At 49.4% G+C, this 18,871-nt stretch overlaps 1 protein-coding gene across 1 annotated transcript in view; it reads right to left on the bottom strand.

The window, feature by feature from the left end:
* The window catches only part of ECEL1 (endothelin converting enzyme like 1), a 42,869-nt gene that overhangs the window by 19,072 nt on the left and 4,926 nt on the right, over positions 1-18,871 (bottom strand). Inside the window, exons 2-4 of the mRNA XM_083504090.1 lie at positions 2,353-2,421; positions 1,839-1,949; positions 584-676 (exon numbers count right to left, since the gene is read on the bottom strand). Coding sequence (XP_083360216.1) covers positions 584-676; positions 1,839-1,949; positions 2,353-2,421 — 273 coding nt within the window. The remainder of the gene's footprint in view (positions 1-583; positions 677-1,838; positions 1,950-2,352; positions 2,422-18,871) is intronic.

Here is an 18,871-nt window from a genome sequence, read left to right as displayed (position 1 = left end):
CCTTTTGACCAGATCTTTCTGAATATGACTGGGTCTTCTTTTTTTTTTTTTTACTGTTCATTCTGTGCATGAAAGGGATGGTGAATGTAGTCCAGATATTGATGGACTACAATTCCCATCATTCCTGCTGGGAGCTGGAGTCCAGCAACACCTGGAGGGCCACAGATTCCCTATCACTGTCATACGGAACAGGCAGCAAGCGGCTGTAACCAAATCCAGCCATTTTGGAGTTGATAGAGAGAGGAGCAGAGCTAGGACCCAGGGGAGTCTGGGCTCCTGATTGACTAAGGGGCGGGGCTATGGCATGGTCTATAAAGACTGCGTCAAGGTGGGTTGAACCCTCCAGTTAAAGAAGTGGGAGCTTGATTGTATCGGTCATGGACCAGACCTCCATGGCGCATGGAGTGGAATGCATGACAAAATAGTGGAATGCATGGCCCATGTGTGGAATGCATTCCCTTTTGTGGAATGCACAGCCCATGTGTGTGGAATGCATGGCCCATGGGTGGAATGAGCCACAAAACGCTTCTCATTTTTTCCAACTGCTCTCTCCCAAAGTGGCCCAATACAACTGCAAACCTACATGAGGTGTGATGCGCTGTAGTTCTCCCAGGGTCACCTTGTTGTACATGGAGTTGATGTCCCTGCGCAGGTCGTCGTACTCGGAGACCGTGATCTGAGAAATGGGAGAGGAAACAGGAGGGGTGGTTCTGTATCCTAACTTACCTCGCAGGGTTGTCATGAGGATAAAAGGGGGAGAAGGAAGAGCCACATACACTTGAGCTGCTTAGAGAGAAGGCGGGTATAAATGTAATAGGAAAGGAAAGAAACAAAAAAAAAAAAAAAGAAAGCCCACCCCCAAGAATCCTGGGAATGGCAGCTAGGTGAGAGTGATGTTAGAGATCTCAGTCCTCTCTTTAGGGAACCATGTTTCCCAGGATTCTCTAGGGAAAAGAGATGACAGCTAGGTAGTGCGCATGTGCTGGTTGGATTGTGTTTTAATGCAAAACGCACACCCCAAACGCCCTCAGAATTGTCAGCTAGAATCTCACGTTTTAAATGCAGGTAATGAGATCTTCAGAGTTTCACAGCAAATCTGAAAACCTGTGAGATACAAACGACTCAGCATCTTGCCCCATGTGACCCCCACATTCATCTCATTTCCCTCCAGCATGTGCTCACAGATTGTTTAGGGCCGGCAGGTGGGAACTACAGGTGGACAGGTGTAGCAGCTCCCCTGGGACAATCAGCATCGCCCCAGGTGAGCTCTGTCCCTGCGACTAAGAACCAGGGGTGGATGAATCTGTCAATTTCACTCTCCATTTCTAACTTTTACGATCATAAGTTCAAGCTTGCCATGTTTCTGCATCGGTTTGTGACCTTACTTTTAAAAAATTCTCACGAAGATTTGTCACTATGTCCCCTGACACTGCAACCAATTCCCTCCAAAATAAAGCATATCTCTGTGCACTATTTTCATGGATAAATGCACATTTTAGGTATACTCCCTGTTACCAGCTGCATTTTCCTGCACGCTATTTGGCTGGAGAAGTGTGCTGCAAAATTCAGAAATGTGCAAATACCAAAGGAATGCCATGTTCCAGTTTGCACATTGTGCAAATGATCGGCTAAGCTCTCACCGAAATGCAAATCAAAACGAATTCCTCCCCAATCCCTCCTCAGGATTATGAATTGCTCCAGAAGTTCACTGCTGGGGTATGATTTGACACAGGCCGCCTCTTCCAGGAATGGCCAGCCCTGGACCCCACCCCTCATTTATTTTTCCCCTCCAGCCCTGCCTCCACCTTCAGAAAGGAGAAGAGGAATGGCGGACTCACGTTGGCCAGCCGTTGCTCTAGCTGCAGAATCTCGCTGGCTTTCTGCTCCACGTTCTCAGCGCCCAGCAGACTCAACAGCCTCTCCATGAAGATGCGATAGGCAGCCAAGATCTGCGAAGGGACGAAGGAATTAGCAGGCTGGGTTTGGTCAAACGGTCCTTCTTGAAAAGGCATTTGACAAACTAAATGGGCAGAGCTCGAATGTCCATTTTCCTGAGGTACAGCATGATTTTATTTCTTATGCAAATATTGAGGAACACTGCCGTTCCGTGCCACCAGTATATGGCGATGTCTGGCTCCAGGTCACGGGTTCGAGTTTCACGTTGGGCAAAAGATTCCTGCCTCGCAAGGGGTTGGAGCAGATGATCCTACAGTGTGCAAGACCTGCAGTTTTGAACCCAGGCACCCAGCCGATTATTTTGTTCTTTACCCACACCTGTGGGTCCACAGGGATTCATATATTTTAAATTCCCCCAGCATAATATTTACCTGTGTGTTGACACTTTTCACTCACCTTTTCACTCTCCTCATCCTGTCCCAGGTAGAGGGTCCTCTCGGACAACGTCAGACCATCTTGATCAATCTGTTGAGGTAGAGAGAAAATACATCAGGCACAGAGGAGTGAGGGCTCCTCTTTCTTCCCATCCTATGGCTATATCCATGCAAAACTTGCAGCACATGTGAGGAACCTTCAGCCCTCCAGATATTGCTACAGTTCCCATCTTCCATTACCATTGACTGTTCTTGCTGAGGATGGCCGTGAGATGAATAACATTGCTTCTGGCAGAAGGGGAACTGCAGCAATATGGAAACGGTGGTGCAGGCAAGGAAGAGAAAAGGATTCCTTCTTTCGCCCCTAATTCATTCTGCCCAGGGCCGGTCCTACCCTTAGGAGGAGCGAGATGACTGCCTCAGGTGGCACATACTGGGAGGCGGCGGTGCCTCTCAGCTCTTCATCCTGAGTTCCTGGACCACAACTTTCAGTTGGAAAAGAGAGTTGTGTGTCATGCAACTTGCCCACAACTTTTATATCTACCCTATTACTAGCACTAAAATAGAATTTAGCAGTCAGTTCCGTTTCTGTGAAATGGGTGGGTGGGTGCCATTTTGTTCTTTGCCTCAGGCAGCAAAATGTCTCAGGCCGGCCTTCATCCTACCTCTTAATAGTGGAGGGGTGCATCTCCCATTGGGTCTGGTGACATCTGACCAGCCACACTTGGAGGCCCCTGAATCCAGTTCTTCTTCTGGCCAATTTTATCATATCTAGGTGCCTTTCCCACTCATCTCTGTGCCCTTTGCCCTCCTTTCTCTCCAAGATATTTTCATTTCCTGTGCTCCAGCCTCTCGCTCCTTCTCTGCTGGTTGCGGGAGGTGCTTCTTGAGAGATGCAGAGATGGCTGGCCGCTGATGCTTAGTTGCTGAAAGGAGAGGTGCTGGGGTCTAAGCCCCTTGTCCAGCCTGCGCCCAAATCCCAGATTTAAATGTGCTCCTGTCCGTGCCCTACTTTATCCTCTCAAGGGCTCAAATAATGACCGTGAGAAATGAGACCTAATGATCACAGGCAGAGGAGATTCTTAATAATCTGGTGGGAGAATGGATTACGGGATCGGGCTGCTGAGTTTTGGGACAGTACAATAGATGGCGGAATCATTTGCATAGGGGTGGGGAGCATCTAATCATTGTGCAGGAGAAGGCACTCTGCACATGCTCAGGGTTTACCATTTCTTTGTGTGTGTGTTTTGCTTCAAATGCCTAGCACCCTTGCCAGTTTTTAATGGTGTAGCGGGTTGCATCTCATCAATGCACAGGGAAACGGCACTCTGCAAATGTTCAGAGGCTACCAGTTTTTTGAGTATGCTGTAAAAATCTACGGTCAAATAGTTTTGCACATGAGGAAGTTACAACTATTTTAAAAAAAAATATTTAGAAAGATTTATATACCACTTAAGCAAAATTATATCTAAGCAGTCTACTTAATGCATAGGGGAAAGCACTCTGTTCAAGCTCAGAAGCTACATCTTTTTTTTTTTTACTCTGTCTTTTTTTCAAATATTCATGATTGAAATTATATAGTTGTTTCATAATTTAGAAGGGTTCCATATGTTAAGTTTATTGTGGACTTGATGCTACTCGTGAATGCAATGCTTGTTTTGTTTTTTGCAGTAGCCACAGGCCATCATCCTGATGAGAATGCCACCCCAAATTCTTGTTTGTATTTTTAATGTCAGATTTGTCCATTGAAATGGTACATCTGGATTTAAATGGGAAGACATTTTGATGAGGATCCTATAGTGTGGATGCTGTGGGAAAACTTCCATGCTGCTCCAAGTCCACAGTAAACACCTGTCAGGGCAATAAACACACTTACAGTGGTACCTTGGATTACATACGCTTCAGGTTACATACGCTTCAGGATACACACTCTGCTAACCCAGAATAGTCCTTCAGGTTAAGAACTTCGCTTCAGGATGAGAACAGAAATCGAGCTCCGGCAGCGCTGCAGCAGCAGGAGGCCCCATTAGCTAAAGTGGTGCTTCAGGTTAAGAACAGTTTCAGGTTAAGAACGGACCTCTGGAACGAATTAAGTACTTAACCTGAGGTACCACTGTATTCTATTCAGAGGAACACCTAGACCAGGAAGTCTTTCCCTCTAGTAAGGAACTCGAAAGGCGGATGTGTTCGCCTGCACACAAAGGAACTGGTGGGGATCTCAAGTCCAATATTCCTTGCCAGCTGACAAGCCCCACTGAGCCCCCTCCTCCCTCCCCACCTTCAAATCCTTCTTCCCCACCACGGGATGCTATTCAGACAAAAGCCTCCCCTCTCAAGAAACAATCAGCTAATGGTGGCGGCAGCTTGTTGCCAGGAAGAATCAATCACAAGACCAGTCAGATGCCCTGAAATAATTGATTTATTCAGATCACTTTGTTGGCCTCACTTGCTTTGAGCTCTGGGAAATGAGGTCCTGGGGACTGAGAGGGGTCCTGGGTTCCTCTGGAGGGTTGGCGGTGAGAGACTAGGTTTCCAGGGACAAACCTAGATTTACAGGAGCCGTCCCGATTTCTGATTTGATCCTGGAGCGTCCCGGTTTTCCTTAGGGTGTTCCTATTTTCACTGGAGAAATGTTGGAGGGTATGCAGTTATGCCAACCCCCGAGCCCTCTGAAGACAGCCTTGCTTAGGGAACGTTTTTAAAAAATTACAGTCATACCTTGGAAGTTGAATGGAATTCGTTCCGGAAGTCCGTTCCACTTCCAAAACGTTTGGAAACCAAAGCACGGCTTCTGGTTGGCTGCAGGAAGCTCCTGCAGCCAATCGGAAGCCAGGGAAGACCTGTTGGACGTTCGGGTTCCAAATAACATTCGCAAACCGGAACACTCACTTCTGGGTTTGCAGCGTTCAGGAGCCAAAATGTCTGAGTACCAAGGCATTTGGGACCCAAGTTATGAGTGTATTGTGTTTTTATATGTGTTGGAAGCCGCTCAGAGTGGCTGGAGCGACCCAGTCAGATGGGTAAATTAGTAAAGTTATTGTTATAGAACAGGATGTCCCTATTTTCATCAGAGAAATGTTGTAGGGTATGCGGTGATTGTGCTTACATGACTTTCATGGCTTAGGACCCTCGTACCTACGGGACCGCCGCTCCCGGTCTGCCCCATGGGGGACCTTAAGGTCCATAAATAGCAACACCCTAGAGGTTCCGGGGCCTAAGGAAGTCAGATTAGCCTCAACCAGAGCCGGGGCCTTTTCAACACTGGCTCCAACCTGGTGGAACGCTCTGTCTCATGAGACCAGGGCCCTGCAGGATCTGATTTCTTTCTGCAGGGCCTGTAAGACAGAGTTGTTCTGTGTGGCCTTTGGCTTGGAATCAACTTGATCCCCTTCCCCTCTTTCACCTTTCTCCTTCTGTGATGGAACTCCTATTTGGGGACTTCCCTGGCTTTTTTTCTGGCCTACCTAGGACCAGTCTGGCTAGTTGGCCTTGGTGAAGATTTGACATTTTCATCCCCAAAAAGTTTTTGATTTGAGTTTCTATTGAAAGGAGGCTGCATTTTAATGTTGTATTTTAATCTTGTTTTTAAGTTGCATTTTAATCAATTGTTTTATACCTGGTGTTAGCTGCCCTGAGCCTGGTCTTGGCTGGGGAGGGTGGGGTATAAATTATTTTTAAAAAATTATTATTATTATTATTTATTACTGCAATTTGGGCCACATCACAGAACCATAGAATCGTCAAGCTGGAAGGGCAAGGCTTTTGTGTTGTCGCTTCCAGTTCTCTGAGAGCTTCGGCTGGGTTAAGGCCCCCATCCAGAGAGGTGCAGCCTGGGAGCACTGGACTCCATCCCTCAGAGAACAACAGGTTCCGAGACTCTAGAAGCAAGTGGTTTTGTGTCAGTGTAGCCCAGAAGCCCCAGTTCTGAACATGGTTATTATCTACATGATATTTGAGAGAGGAGGGTGGGGGAGAAGCCAAGCCTGATGAGGAGCGGTTGAAGGAGCTGGGTATGTTTAGCCTGGACAAGAGGAGACTGAGAGGAGATATGAGAGCCAAATATCTGAAAGGCTGTCCCAGGAAAGATGGAACAAGCTTGTTTTCTGGAGGGTAGGACTTGAACCATAGAATCATAGAATCATAGAATCATAGAATCATAGAATCATAGAATCATAGAGTTGGAAGAGACCACAAGGGCCATCGAGTCCAACCCCCTGCCAAGCAGGAAACACCATCAGAGCACTCCTGACATATGGTTGTCAAGCCTCTGCTTAAAGACCTCCAAAGGAGGAGACTCCACCACACTCCTTGGCAGCAAATTCCACTGTCGAACAGCTCTTACTGTCAGGAAGTTCTTCCTAATGTTTAGGTGGAATCTTCTTTCTTGTAGTTTGGATCCATTGCTCCGTGTCCGCTTCTCTGGAGCAGCAGAAAACAACCTTTCTCCCTCCTCTATGTGACATCCTTTTATATATTTGAACATGGCTATCATATCACCCCTTAACCTCCTCTTCTCCAGGCTAAACATGCCCAGCTCCCTTAGCCGTTCCTCATAAGGCATCGTTTCCAGGCCTTTGACCATTTTGGTTGCCCTCCTCTGGACACGTTCCAGTTTGTCAGTGTCCTTCTTGAACTGTGGTGCAAACCAATGGCTTCAAGTTGCAACAAAGGAGATTCCAACTAAACATTGGGAAGAACTTTCTCTCAGTAAGAGCTGTCTGACAGAGGAACAGGAGGTTGTGGATTTTCCTTCCTTGGAGGTTTTAAAGCAGAGGTTGGGTAGCCATCTGTCCTGGATGCTTTTGTTGATTCCTGCATTGAGAGGGTTGGACTAGATGACCCTTGGGGTCCCTTCCAATTCTGCAATTCTCTGATTCCCAGTAGCTCTCCACAAGTCTTGCCCTCCTCCTGCCCCCTAATATTTTCTTTTCTGTCAGAAATTTAGCATGTGGAACGAAGCTTGTCCCCTCGGCAGAATACCCCCCCCCCACTTATTTTTTGGCCTGCACGTATTGTCGTACAGTACTGCATGTGCGTGTCAGGTCATGTGTTTAAGTTCTGGGTAGCAAAGGACAGACAGATTTAGAAATTCGTGTCCATAGGTGTGTGTGACAAATTGCAGAGGGGTCATCCGGTTAGGCTGCAATAGATTGCAATGGATGCTTTGAATTCATTTCGGCATCAGGTCTAGGGGGGAAATCGCCCACACCGCCCCCTCCGTCCTGCCCTGTATTTTGCTAGAAGAAAGGTGGCAACCAAGGGCCCAAGTCTAAAAGAACAGAGCAAGGGACATGACCGCCAAACAGCGTGCGCAAGGCTCCCCTCATTCTGAGGGGGAAGGAAAGGCCCCATGTCACTCATAGAAAGAAACTTTGGGCACCTCTTCAGTGGCGTAGCGTGGGTTGTCAGCACCCGGGGCAAGGCAAGTAATTTGCACCCCCTAACCCGTGGATTTGCGCCCCCTAACCCATGGATTTGCGCCCCCTAACCCATGGATTTGCGCCCCCTAACCCTAACCCCCAGGTGTTGCGCCCGGTGCGGCCGGCCCCCCCTGCACCCCCCATGCTACGCCACTGCACCTCTCCTCTGCTCAGAATGGCAGGGGGGCTGAGTATCTGGCCCTGGCATCTCTGGAGCAGCGTGTCCAAGGAAGGAGAGGCTGAGCCAAGAGCAAACAGGGACTGAACAGGAAAAGCAAACCTGCGGGTTTCTGAAAGAATATGGAGACCTTTCCCAGGTACCCTAGCAGGTACCGGCAGGTATACTGCCCACCCCGTGGGCACCAGGTTGACAACCCCTGCATGGGTTATTGTTGTTGTTGTTGTTTTGCAGGCCAACCTTCTACTGCTTCTTGGTAGGACCTCCCCTTTTCCTCTTCTGCGTGACCCACACAGCTACAGCAGCCTTCCTCTTGCCAGGCTGGTAGCGTTACCCAGTGGGAAGGGTCGGTAGAAGTGCTCCCTGCTTCAGCATATGGCTGTCATAACCCTGACAGCTGCCTGTGTGTAATGAATGGTTTGATTCTCAGGCCCACTGCGAAACATTGAATTCTCCGTGCAAGGTCAGAGGCACGAGCGCGGCTGACATCGCCGGGTAGGAAATGAGCCTGCAAGCTCCGACTTGGATCCCATTCAAAATGTAAAAAGCTATGGAGGGGAGAGAACCAATATTATTCTACAAGGCTGTGATTAAGCCAGGAATGCTACAGAGACAGGGAGCAATCAGGACTGAGAGGCGTCCAGCCTGGAGAGGACAAAGGGGACACAGGTGAGGGAGAAAGGCAGAGAGTGATGGACGATCCCTGCAAAGTGAAAGAGAGTACAGATATCTGCCAGGGGCTGACAGGGGAGCTCCCCCCCCCAATTGTTTAATCTCAAATGAGAAATTAAATCAGAGAGGGTTCCCCATTGAATTATCACTGTTTGAAATTATCTGGGTTCACAGTGCTTAAGAAATTCTATCTCAGTTGCAAGGAGGGGAAGGGAAAAGTCACAGCAAGAGTGAACACTTTTTTGTACTTAAAATATTTCTCCTAATGCTTGACCAGGCCAATGACCCACTGGTCACCACTGCCTCCTGCGAGATTGAATCCCACAGTTTATGCGCTACACAAAGATGTACTTTCTTTAATCTGTCGTGAATCTTCCAGCATTCAGCTTCACTGATGTCCACAGGTTGTGGTGTTATGAGAGCTGGGGGGAAACCTTTTTCTATAGACTTTCTCCCTGGCATGACTTCCCCTGCTCACCAATCACCCAGCAATACACCCCCTAAAACGTCCCCTCCCCACCCCATGCAACAGCCAGGTTCACTTGTCCCCTTGCCAGCCCCAAATTCCAGGATTGTAACATGGCACTGCAAATCCTCCAATGGACCCTGCGTGATGACAGCCTTACATTTCTATGTATATAGGAAGATAGAGCAGGCTTCTTAGCTGAATTGGTACAGCATAAGACTCTTAACCTCAGGGTTGTGGGATCGGGCCCCACTTTGTTTGAAAGCTTCCTGCATTGCAGGGGGTTGGACTCAATGATCCTCGTGGTCCCTTCCAACTCGGGAATTCTGTGATTCTCCAACCTGGAGAAGCTCACCAGCTCTTTTGGACTAGAGCTCCCAATACCCCCAATCAGCACAGCCTTGCATGTATCAATAGTTTTTTTGCATACACCATCTTGCTGAAATCCTTACGCCATCCCTATAAGGTAGGTGAGCATCATATTTCAGACTAGGGGAGGGGAGAATGAAAGTCTGCTCTAAGGCTGCCTTGGGAGTCCATGCCAGAGGCAGAATCCATAGCAGGCACCTTCCAGTTTACAGCTCAGTCTCTTAACACTCCTGCCACACTGTCAGGCTGTAATAGCTGGTCACATCTCCCAGCTTAAGCAATTCAATGCCCTGCCCAGTAAAAGAAACCCCATGAAACACAGCAAAGCCGTGTGTCTGTCCATTATCGTCTCTAACAAAGGACTCTCCTTTTTCCTGTCCTGTGAATTGGAGTCAATTAATCTTGACATAAGGCTATTATGCCGTTTCAAGCAAAGCTGAGAAACCATCATCTAACAGCAACGATGATGGATCTCGCTGGCTGTGTGACTGCAGAGGCGCTCGGATCCAGACAGCCAGGAAGCTCACTCAAAAGCCTTCGGAGGAGAGATTTGGAAAAAGGTGTCTTGACAGAGGCAGTGTTTGCCCGTGTCAGTCTGTCAGCGTGTGACACCTCATAGGGACAATGCAACAGAGACGCAAGCAAAGCCTAATCTGTTTAAAGCTGGAGTTATTTGCTCCAGCCTCTTGCAAAGCCCAGACCTATTTCCAGGATTGCCAGCTTATTTAAACTGCTCCAGCTCCTGTGCATTTAACAGAAGCCTGGGACAAAGAAGATTCCCCAGCACTCATCTCCATGCAAGGGAACGGCTTCCTTGCTGAATGCCTGTGGGTTGTGCTGCCGTTAAAGGCAAAGGAGCTTATCACTTCATTCTTTCATTTACTAAATTTATATTTCACGCTTCCTCCCCAAGGAGCTCAGGGCAGCAAACATGAAAATTCAAAGCAAGGGTAAGGAGAGAGGGAGACACTCAAAGTTACACCCAGTGATCTGAGTATTTGAACTTGGGTATCCCCATCCTTATCTAACACTCTGACCAAAGCCTTTGGTACCCGGTTGATGTTGGCTGCTCTAACCAGAGACATCTGGTTGGCTTCTGCAGGGAACAGGATTCTGGATAGAATGGGCCAGCCAAAAGAGTGGGGTCATTTAGCGTCACCCTGCAGAACAGGAACAGCAACTCAATCTGTGATATCGTAGCTGTCTTCAAATATCTTAAGGGCTGTCTCATGGAAGATGGAGCAGGCTTGCTTTCTCCTGCTCTGGATGGTAAAACCCGAACCAATGCATTCACGTTCCAAGAAAGGAGATTCAGGCCAAACGCTTAAGAGCTGTTTGACAGTGGAATAGAAGGCGGTGGTGACTCTCCCTCATCGGACGTCGTTAAGCAGAGGTTGGATGGCCATATCTGTCAGAGGGTTGGACTAGATGACCCTCGGGGTCCCTTCCAACTAGACAGCTCTGTAGTTCAATCTCTTAAGATCCCTTAATGGGTGAAATTGTAGGCTGGCCAACATATGCCCCTATGCACGCCTGCATTCACACACGCACTGAGCTGCTCTACTCCAGAGGCTTTTATCATAAGCGCCGTGATTTAAGGAACGTTTTAAAAATCCTGAGATGGGCAATAAATCCAAGAGGAATCCAGCTCTCCTGTAAACCCAATTTCGGTCCCCCTTGGTTGGGTGGCATGGAGCAGTATAACATGTTGACACGTGCTCAAGGGACGCGGAGCGGAAGCAAAGAACAACCCCACTTGCCGGCCCCGTAAATCTTTGGATTTATGGCCATTTGGGGGCAGGCAGCCCTCTGCTTCTCCTCCCGCACGTTAATGCAAACAATCCAGGCAAAAAGCCCTGCAGGCGCAGAGCTGTCCCAGGACACAGCCTCTCCCCATTTCCACATACACATTTCTCATCACTTGGGGCATGTCTGCACATCCATGGGAAGCCACTGGGCAAGACGTTGTGCATCCCTTAAACACGTCCACCCTCCTTCCACCTGGGAGGTGCCAGAGCGCTGCAGTGCACAGATGGCTGTGGACAAGTCTGTGACTGGGGAACCTGTTGCCCTGCAGATGACTCCAACTCCCATCAGCCCCGTCCAGCATGACCAACGGTCTGGGATGATGGAAGTTGTAGTCCAGCAACATCCGGAGGACATCAGCTTGGCGGCTGCTACTCCTCTGGAGAATTTGTGGGCTCTGTCTGCCTCGAGAGACAATGGAGTGTGTCTGCAGAGGTGAAGCCAAACCCCTGAAGAATCACAACGCCTGCTGTGGCTGCAGAGGCCGGCAACTCGTAATTGCTGCCTCCCGTCTTGGTTTTTTTGCTGTATTAGCAGTGCCAAAGTGACCTCACCAGGGTGCACGTCTGGGCAGTGTGTCTGGAGGTCCTGGGATGTCCAGGGGACAGGACCCACCTCTCGGCCTCGCTGATGGGGTCCAAAGGAAGGCAGAGCAAGACACTTGGCACCAGCTTGGCTGCAGGAGTTGCCAGAAGGAGGCATACAAGACGCCATCCAACCACTTTGGATTTGCATAGGGTTACTCCTTAGCCTTCTCTTCTTCCTAAGATGTCCCGCAAGGCAGAGGCCATATAACACCAGTCCTGAAAGACCTACATTGGATCCCAGTATGTTTCCTAGCACAATCCAAAGTGTTGGTGCTGACCTTTAAAGCCCCAAACAGCCTCGGCCCAGTAGACCTGAAGGAGTTTCTCAACTCCCATTGTCCAGAACGGACACTGAGGTCCAGCTCTGAGGGCCTTCTGGTGGTTCCCTCACTGTAAGAAGTGAAACCACAGAGAACCAGGCAGAGGGCCTTCTTGGTAGTGGCACCAGCCCTGTGGAACGCCTTCCTGTCAGATGTCAATGAGATAAACATCTGCCTTACTTTTAGAAGACATTTGAAGGCAGCCCTGTATCGGGGAATTTTTAATGTCTGATGTTTTACAAGTTTTTATATATGCTGTAATCCACCCAGAGTGGCCGTGGGTGGAGTATAAATAATAAAATTGTTGTTGCTGTTGTTGTTGTTGTCTAATCAGGGAAGGACCTCAACAGTGGGTTGACATGACAAGAAAGGGGATTTGTGTGATGGCAGAACAGACCTTTTCTGTTGTCTTTGATTTAGCAAGCAGTTCAAGCTACGTCCTGAGTTCAAGTCAACCTTCGTCAGCCTGACCACAGCCACCAGCAGCTTCGGCCACCTTAGAAGATGTGCACTCATAAGAATGTAAGAAGAGCCTGCAGGATCAGGCCAGTGGCCCATCTAGCACAGCATCTCTCGGTGCCCAACAAGATGCCCTGTGTGGAGCCCGAAAGCAAGACCTGAGCTCAACAGTGACTCTCGGCACCTGTGATTCCCAGAAAACCATACTCAGAGGTCCCAATGCCTTTGACAGCAGAAACAGGACATGGATCATTGTTGTCCATGAATTTATCTAATCCTCTTTTATAGCCGCAAAAGTTGGTGGCGATTCCCAGCAACTGGTATATTCAGAGGCACAGTGCCTCCAACAGCAAGACTCCTGATTGATCAGGTTAATTGATCAGGTTAATTAAAATAAATAAGTAACCCACGTGCTAATCATGGGCTCCATCTGAGAAGCTGCCTTGCCCTGTCTCACACAGCGGGAGAAGCCTCTTCCAAAATAAAGGCACCCATTGCGACCTGCGCCTGCCCCATTTGGAACCAAAGGAAGCATTCCCCTCCAAAACTACAGCTACGGTCGCATGCAAATGTCGCCGTCTAATCTAGGGTTCCCAGATGTTCCCGGGGACAGTCCCCAGATTTGCAAATCTGTTCCTGGGAAACATGGCAGCGGCAGCCTCAGCAGCTCAGAGCCAGCCTGGTAGCGCAGTTGGCTGGCTTCAGGAGCTGCTTGCTGCTCGCTGCCACTGCTGAAGGTGAACCAGGGACGTCCGGCGGGACAGATCTCCCGCCCCCTTTATTTGACAGATTGGGGGAGGCTCAGGAGTCACAGGTGGGTGGCTGTTGCCCAGGAGGGGTGCAAGGTGTGCGGTTTCTCTGCCAGGCAAGGTGCAGAGTCCTTTCGCACCCTACGAAAGATAAATGCGGAGAGTTGTTTTTTTAAAAAAACTGGGCAACGGCTGCCTGCCCGTGACTTCCAAGCCTCCCCCGATCTGTCAAAACAAAGGGGGAAGGGGGCAGGAGATCAGGGACGCCGTTGCCCAGTTTTTTTTAAAAAAACCTGCGCATTTATGTTTCACAGGGTGCGAAAGAAGGGCGTTGCACTTTTATACAATATGCATGTGTGCTTGGGCCCAGGGTCTTTTGCCTCACCATCCCCACTACTGACTCCCTGTTGCTACTCGGCTTCAAAAAAGAAAAAGTCTCCTCGGATTCATTGAAAAAAATCTGGTAACCACAGTCTAATCAATTAAAACTTGTTGGCTTAAGATTTCCTTAATTGAGTGGCAGCGGCTGTTAACGGCCTTGGGCAAGGAGCCATTTCCATGAGAAGATTGGCAGGCAGGGTGAGGGTGTGGAATAATTCTCCCTCTTGCGATCCCCTCCCGGGAAGTTCTAAGTGCGTCCTATGGTACCGAGGACAAACTTTTGTTTGAAGGCTGCTGCCCAGCCCAAGCCTGGCGTACAGGTGAAGCATCCTAAGGAGGGAGGGCGTGGTGGCAGGGGTGGCGCTTGAAGTAGCTGCCCATTCACAGTGGGCACCTGGGAAGCAGAACGATCAGGCACACCCAAGTCTCCTGGTCGCAGTCTTCAGACTAAACATCAGGAGGAACTTTCAGACAGCAAGAGCAGTTCAACGGTGGGATGGACTCCCTTCGGAGGTGACGGACTCTCCTTCCTTGGAGATTTTTAAGTAGAGGTTGGGTGACCATCTGTCAGGGATGCTTTAGCTGCAATTCCGCTGCAATTCCTGCATTGGGGTGGGGGCAGGCCGTTAGATTACATTTTAGAATCTACAGTTCCATTTTAGAATCTACAGTTCTATGATTCTATACCTCAGTACTGCTTACACTGGCTGGCAACAACTCTCCAGGGAGTCTTTTTGCAAGCCCTACCCAGAATTGAACCCCCTCCGGGACCTTCTGCGTTCAAGGCAAGTGCTCTACCCACTGAGCAACAGCCCCCTGCATCAGGAGAGTCCTTCTGTTGCTGTCCTCCTGAACGTATACATGGAGGCACCCTCCCTCCCTCCCTCCCTCTCCTCCTCCTCCTCCTCCTGCCTTTGCGAATCCACCGCTAGTCTGGAAAATTGCCTGGTGCGCTGCTTTTGCTAAACACTGCAATTACGGGGAGGGAAATTGCTTGGCGAAGTTTCCCCTCCCGCCGAAGCCCCGTTAATTTGGGCATAAAAGAAGCGCCTCCGCCATGCAAATGAGGGCCCTGGCGCCGCACACCCGGCAGCACCTCGCGGGCCCGAGCAGGCAGTTGTTAGCGCTGGCGGCTGGTGGGAGAGCCGGCTGTGGCTCCCTCATTTTCCTCGCAAAGCCGTGCTTGGGCAATGGGCCGGAAGGCCAGACGGCAGTCTCCTTGTCCGTGTGGCAAATGTCAACACACACACACACACAAATAAATAAAGAAACATGCCAGGCACTTCACCAGGGGAACAAATTGCCGGGGTAATGGAACAAACTGCATTAAACGTGTGCTCTTTGCATTGCTCACCAGCTTTGCACTTGAAAACCGGCTGGGTTCTTGGGGGTTGTGGAGGAGAGGGGCTGGCAGAAGAGGAGGTCTCTGGCCGTCATGCCTACGGTCTTGGCCTTTCCAAGCTATCGATTAGCGCAGCCTTCGCTAGCCAGGCTCTGAAATCGTTCATTTCATTTATTTTACTTTTCTGAACATGCCCTCCCTTCCTCCTGGTTCTGGCTCTGAGGCCTTTTCCTTGGGGAGCTTCAGAGGCAAGAGAAACGATGGGCGCACGTTCCCGCATCCTCACGACGTGGCCCTGGTCGGCAGCTTTCTAGCCACAACCCATTTCCTACCCACCTCCCTATAATTTGCCCGTTGCGGAGCTTTTAAAAGCTCATACGCCCCGTCGGGAAAATGAGAGGCAATAAGAGAACACAGGCAAAATAGTACAGGGCTGGTTTGCCCATGACCCAGGTTAAGAGAGGCTTTGGCAGGGGCAGGATAGCACCTTCCTGTTTTGGCTCAGGTGGTGAGCCAAAAGTGCTTCTGCAAAAGTGTTCTGTCTCTGCTTCTTGTGGGAGTGAGTTCCACAGTATAACACTGCAATGTGTGAAAAAGTTCCTTTCTTTTATCTGTCCTGAATCTTCCAACATCCATCAACTTCTACTAGCATGTCCCATCTTCCAAAAACTTTTTTAAATCTACAAAAGCTATGAGAGGGGATCAAAGAGCTGGTGGCAGAGCAAGCAGACCACCTGCAGAAAAAGCCCCCAGATTCAAGCTCTACAGTTAAAATGCAAAAAATGTGCAAAAACTCTTTCTGCATTGAGGGGGCTGTTGGGCCTCTTCAGACGTCCTCCTTATTGTGCATCCATGATGATTTGCACCCAGGATGGAATAGAGCCCGTTATATGCAATTGGTTTGAACTCTCAATACTGTTCACACGTGCAGATGTTCAAGGACAGACACTCTGTTTCTTTTCCAACCTGCAAATTCTTGCTGAAACCCTGGGGTCCTCCGCACCGCAAACATTGCAGAGTGTGCTTTTGTTGACCCGCTCTTATTGCTCTGTAGCGCAAGAGTGCCCCCCCCCAGCCAAGACACAACAATACGGCAACACTGGGGAAGCATTGCAGAAGAACTACTAAAGTGGAACGTTGTGTTGTGGACAGCCTAGTACAAATCCTGCACTAACTCACTACTATTTCATCAGTGGCAAATGGCAAAACACATCTGCAAAGAAAGACGCCAGCCTGGGCTGCAGTCAAATTAAGACAAGAAGGAGTTTCTGTGTTGCAAACTCACTCCCAATTAACTGATGGCTTGCTCAGATTTGCCGTTCTGCCTGGAAAGTAACCCAAAGTCAGGTTCCTCATTTGCAAATACACGTTGCTAATTGCCGCGGGAAAGCATCGACCCAGCCGCTGATTGTGATGCAATAATTACAAATCTGAAACCTCCTTTTATTAAATTGGAGTGTTCTCCTGTGGGAGATACTGTAAGGTGATTTCTTGATTACTGCTGTGAATGTAAATTTTGGGGGAGGGTGGGGAGGCATATCCTGTCTTCCTGACAATATAGGTAAAGGGACCCCTGACCATTAGGTCCAGTCGCAGACAACTCTGGGGTTGCGGCGCTCATCTCGCTTTACTGGCCGAGTGAGCCGGCGTACAGCTTCCAGGTCATGTGGCCAGCAGGACTAAGCCACTTCTGGCGAAACCAGAGCAGCGCATGGAAACGCCATTTACCTTCCCGCCGGAGCAGGACCTATTTATCTACTTGCACTTTCACATGCTTTTGAACTGCTAGGTGGGCAGGAGCAGGGACCGAGCAACGGGAGCTCACCCCGTCGCAGGGATTTGAACCGCCGACCTTCTGATTGGCAAGCCCTAGGCTCTGTGGTTTAACCCACAGCATCACCCACATCCCATCCTCACAATATAGCCTCACAATATTACCAGGAGCTTAAGATGCTGTAATAATCATTTGAACCGATTGACAGCCCTTTTTAAAAAACAGAACCCTCCCACCATTCTGCTCTGGAGGGCTGGAAGAACCCCCCCACAAGAGGGGTGCCAATGTGAATAAAATATGGGGGCAGGTTAGCTCTGCCCCACATAATTGATCACAAGACAGGGTGTGTACACACACCATTTAAATGGCAATGCCCTTCAACTTTGGGGTCCCCGGTCCCCTCAAATATTTTATGGGGGGGAGGGACCTTGGCGCTTAGGAACTGGCTCCTGTGCCCCAGGAACAGTGCAATGGGGAGAAGAAGGGAAATGGTTCTGTCCAGCAAGCAGAAATACTTGCAGTGATGGAACAATCATAATAGCACGATGGCAGATTCCCTCCAGATCTTCAATACTTGTTGGGAAAACTTTGGCCAGGGAAAGAGTAGCACGTACACAAAACAACTTCTTTCTTACCAGAGTGAAAGACTACGGAATAAATGTCACCCTCTGGTTTTCCGTCCATATTGGCAGACCCACTCACTTGTCTTCGCTGCAATCAAAGCCAATTGCATAATCTTACGTCCATTTGTACAGGACAGTAGCTGTGGGGAGACTGCAGCCACTTTCCTCCTGCTGGCCACATTTGAGGGGTTGGATGAGGCCGCCCACTTGCCCATCACCTGACATCACGATGATGATGTTGGAGTCCAGCTCATAAGAACCTAAAAAAGAGCTCGGCTGCTGGATCAGGCCAGTGTCCCATCTAGTCCAGCATCCTCACAGTGGCCAAGCAGAGGCCTCCATGGGAAGCCTACTAGCAGGACCAGAATGCAACAGCCCACTTGCGCTTCCCAGTGTGCTACCTCTGAGAGTGGAGGGAGAACCTCATAGCACGCCTCATAGCCTCTGGTGGCCTTATAACCCTCCAATCCCCATCAAAAGCCACCCAAGTTTGTGGTTGCCATCCCTGTATCTTGTAGAAGTGCATTCCATCGCTTAACTTTGCGCTGTGTAAAGAAGCTCTTCCTTTTGCCGGTCCTGAATCTTCCACTGTTCAGGTTCACTGTTCTGGATGTTCCAGAGTTTTATGAGAGAGAAACCATCCCTGTCTCCACTTTCTCCATGCTGAGCATTGATATTATGCAGCTCTGTTGCGTCCCTGCTCCCTTGACTCTTTTCTAAACTGATGCACACCCAAAATGTTGAAAGCTTCTTGCAGTGGCCAACCAGATGTCCCAAGTTGCCTGCAAGCAAGACCTGGGCACAGCACTCCTCTCCTCACCTGTGTTTCCCGGCAGCCATGGAGGGAGAGCCGTCAGCATGGACAATTGCTGGTGGAAGTTGCAATGCAGAGGACCGCATCCGCCCTGCCCTTGTTTCTCTTGCCATCTGGTCCAGGAATAAGATAAGGCTCGCCTACACAGAGCTGCTCCTGCACAAGCACCCCTGGGATGAACTCCACAAACTACGTTTGACCAGAGCCTTGCCTGCCTTGCCCACCTCATCCCACTGCAAGATGGCGGCAATGCAGGGTCCTCCTCGTCTTTCAGAGATGGAACTGGGAGCAGGAGGTGCCCACCCCTGTTCTAATGCACCCCTCTCTGTTCCACCAGGCTCCCTCCACCAAAGTTATTGCACATTTAGGAGAGAAAGAGCTGGTTGCCTGAATTCATGTGAACCGTTCATTGTTGTGAGGTTAATTTGAACATGGACAGAGGTAACTGTTTTGAGCAAAGTACACAGACAGTACACAGATGGTTCCAGTGCAAATACTGTATTGCCCTTAACCCAAAAGGGGCAGGCAGGGCGGTCCATTATTGGTTTCGACCCATTTCTCATTTTTTTCCAAGCTTAAAA

Source organism: Podarcis liolepis (genome assembly GCF_965112155.1).
Source record: "Podarcis liolepis genome assembly, chromosome: 5".
In the NCBI taxonomy this organism is placed as follows: Eukaryota; Metazoa; Chordata; class Lepidosauria; order Squamata; family Lacertidae; genus Podarcis; species Podarcis liolepis.
Note: the sequence above shows the minus strand (reverse complement) of the source record. Positions and strands in the feature narration are given on the sequence as shown.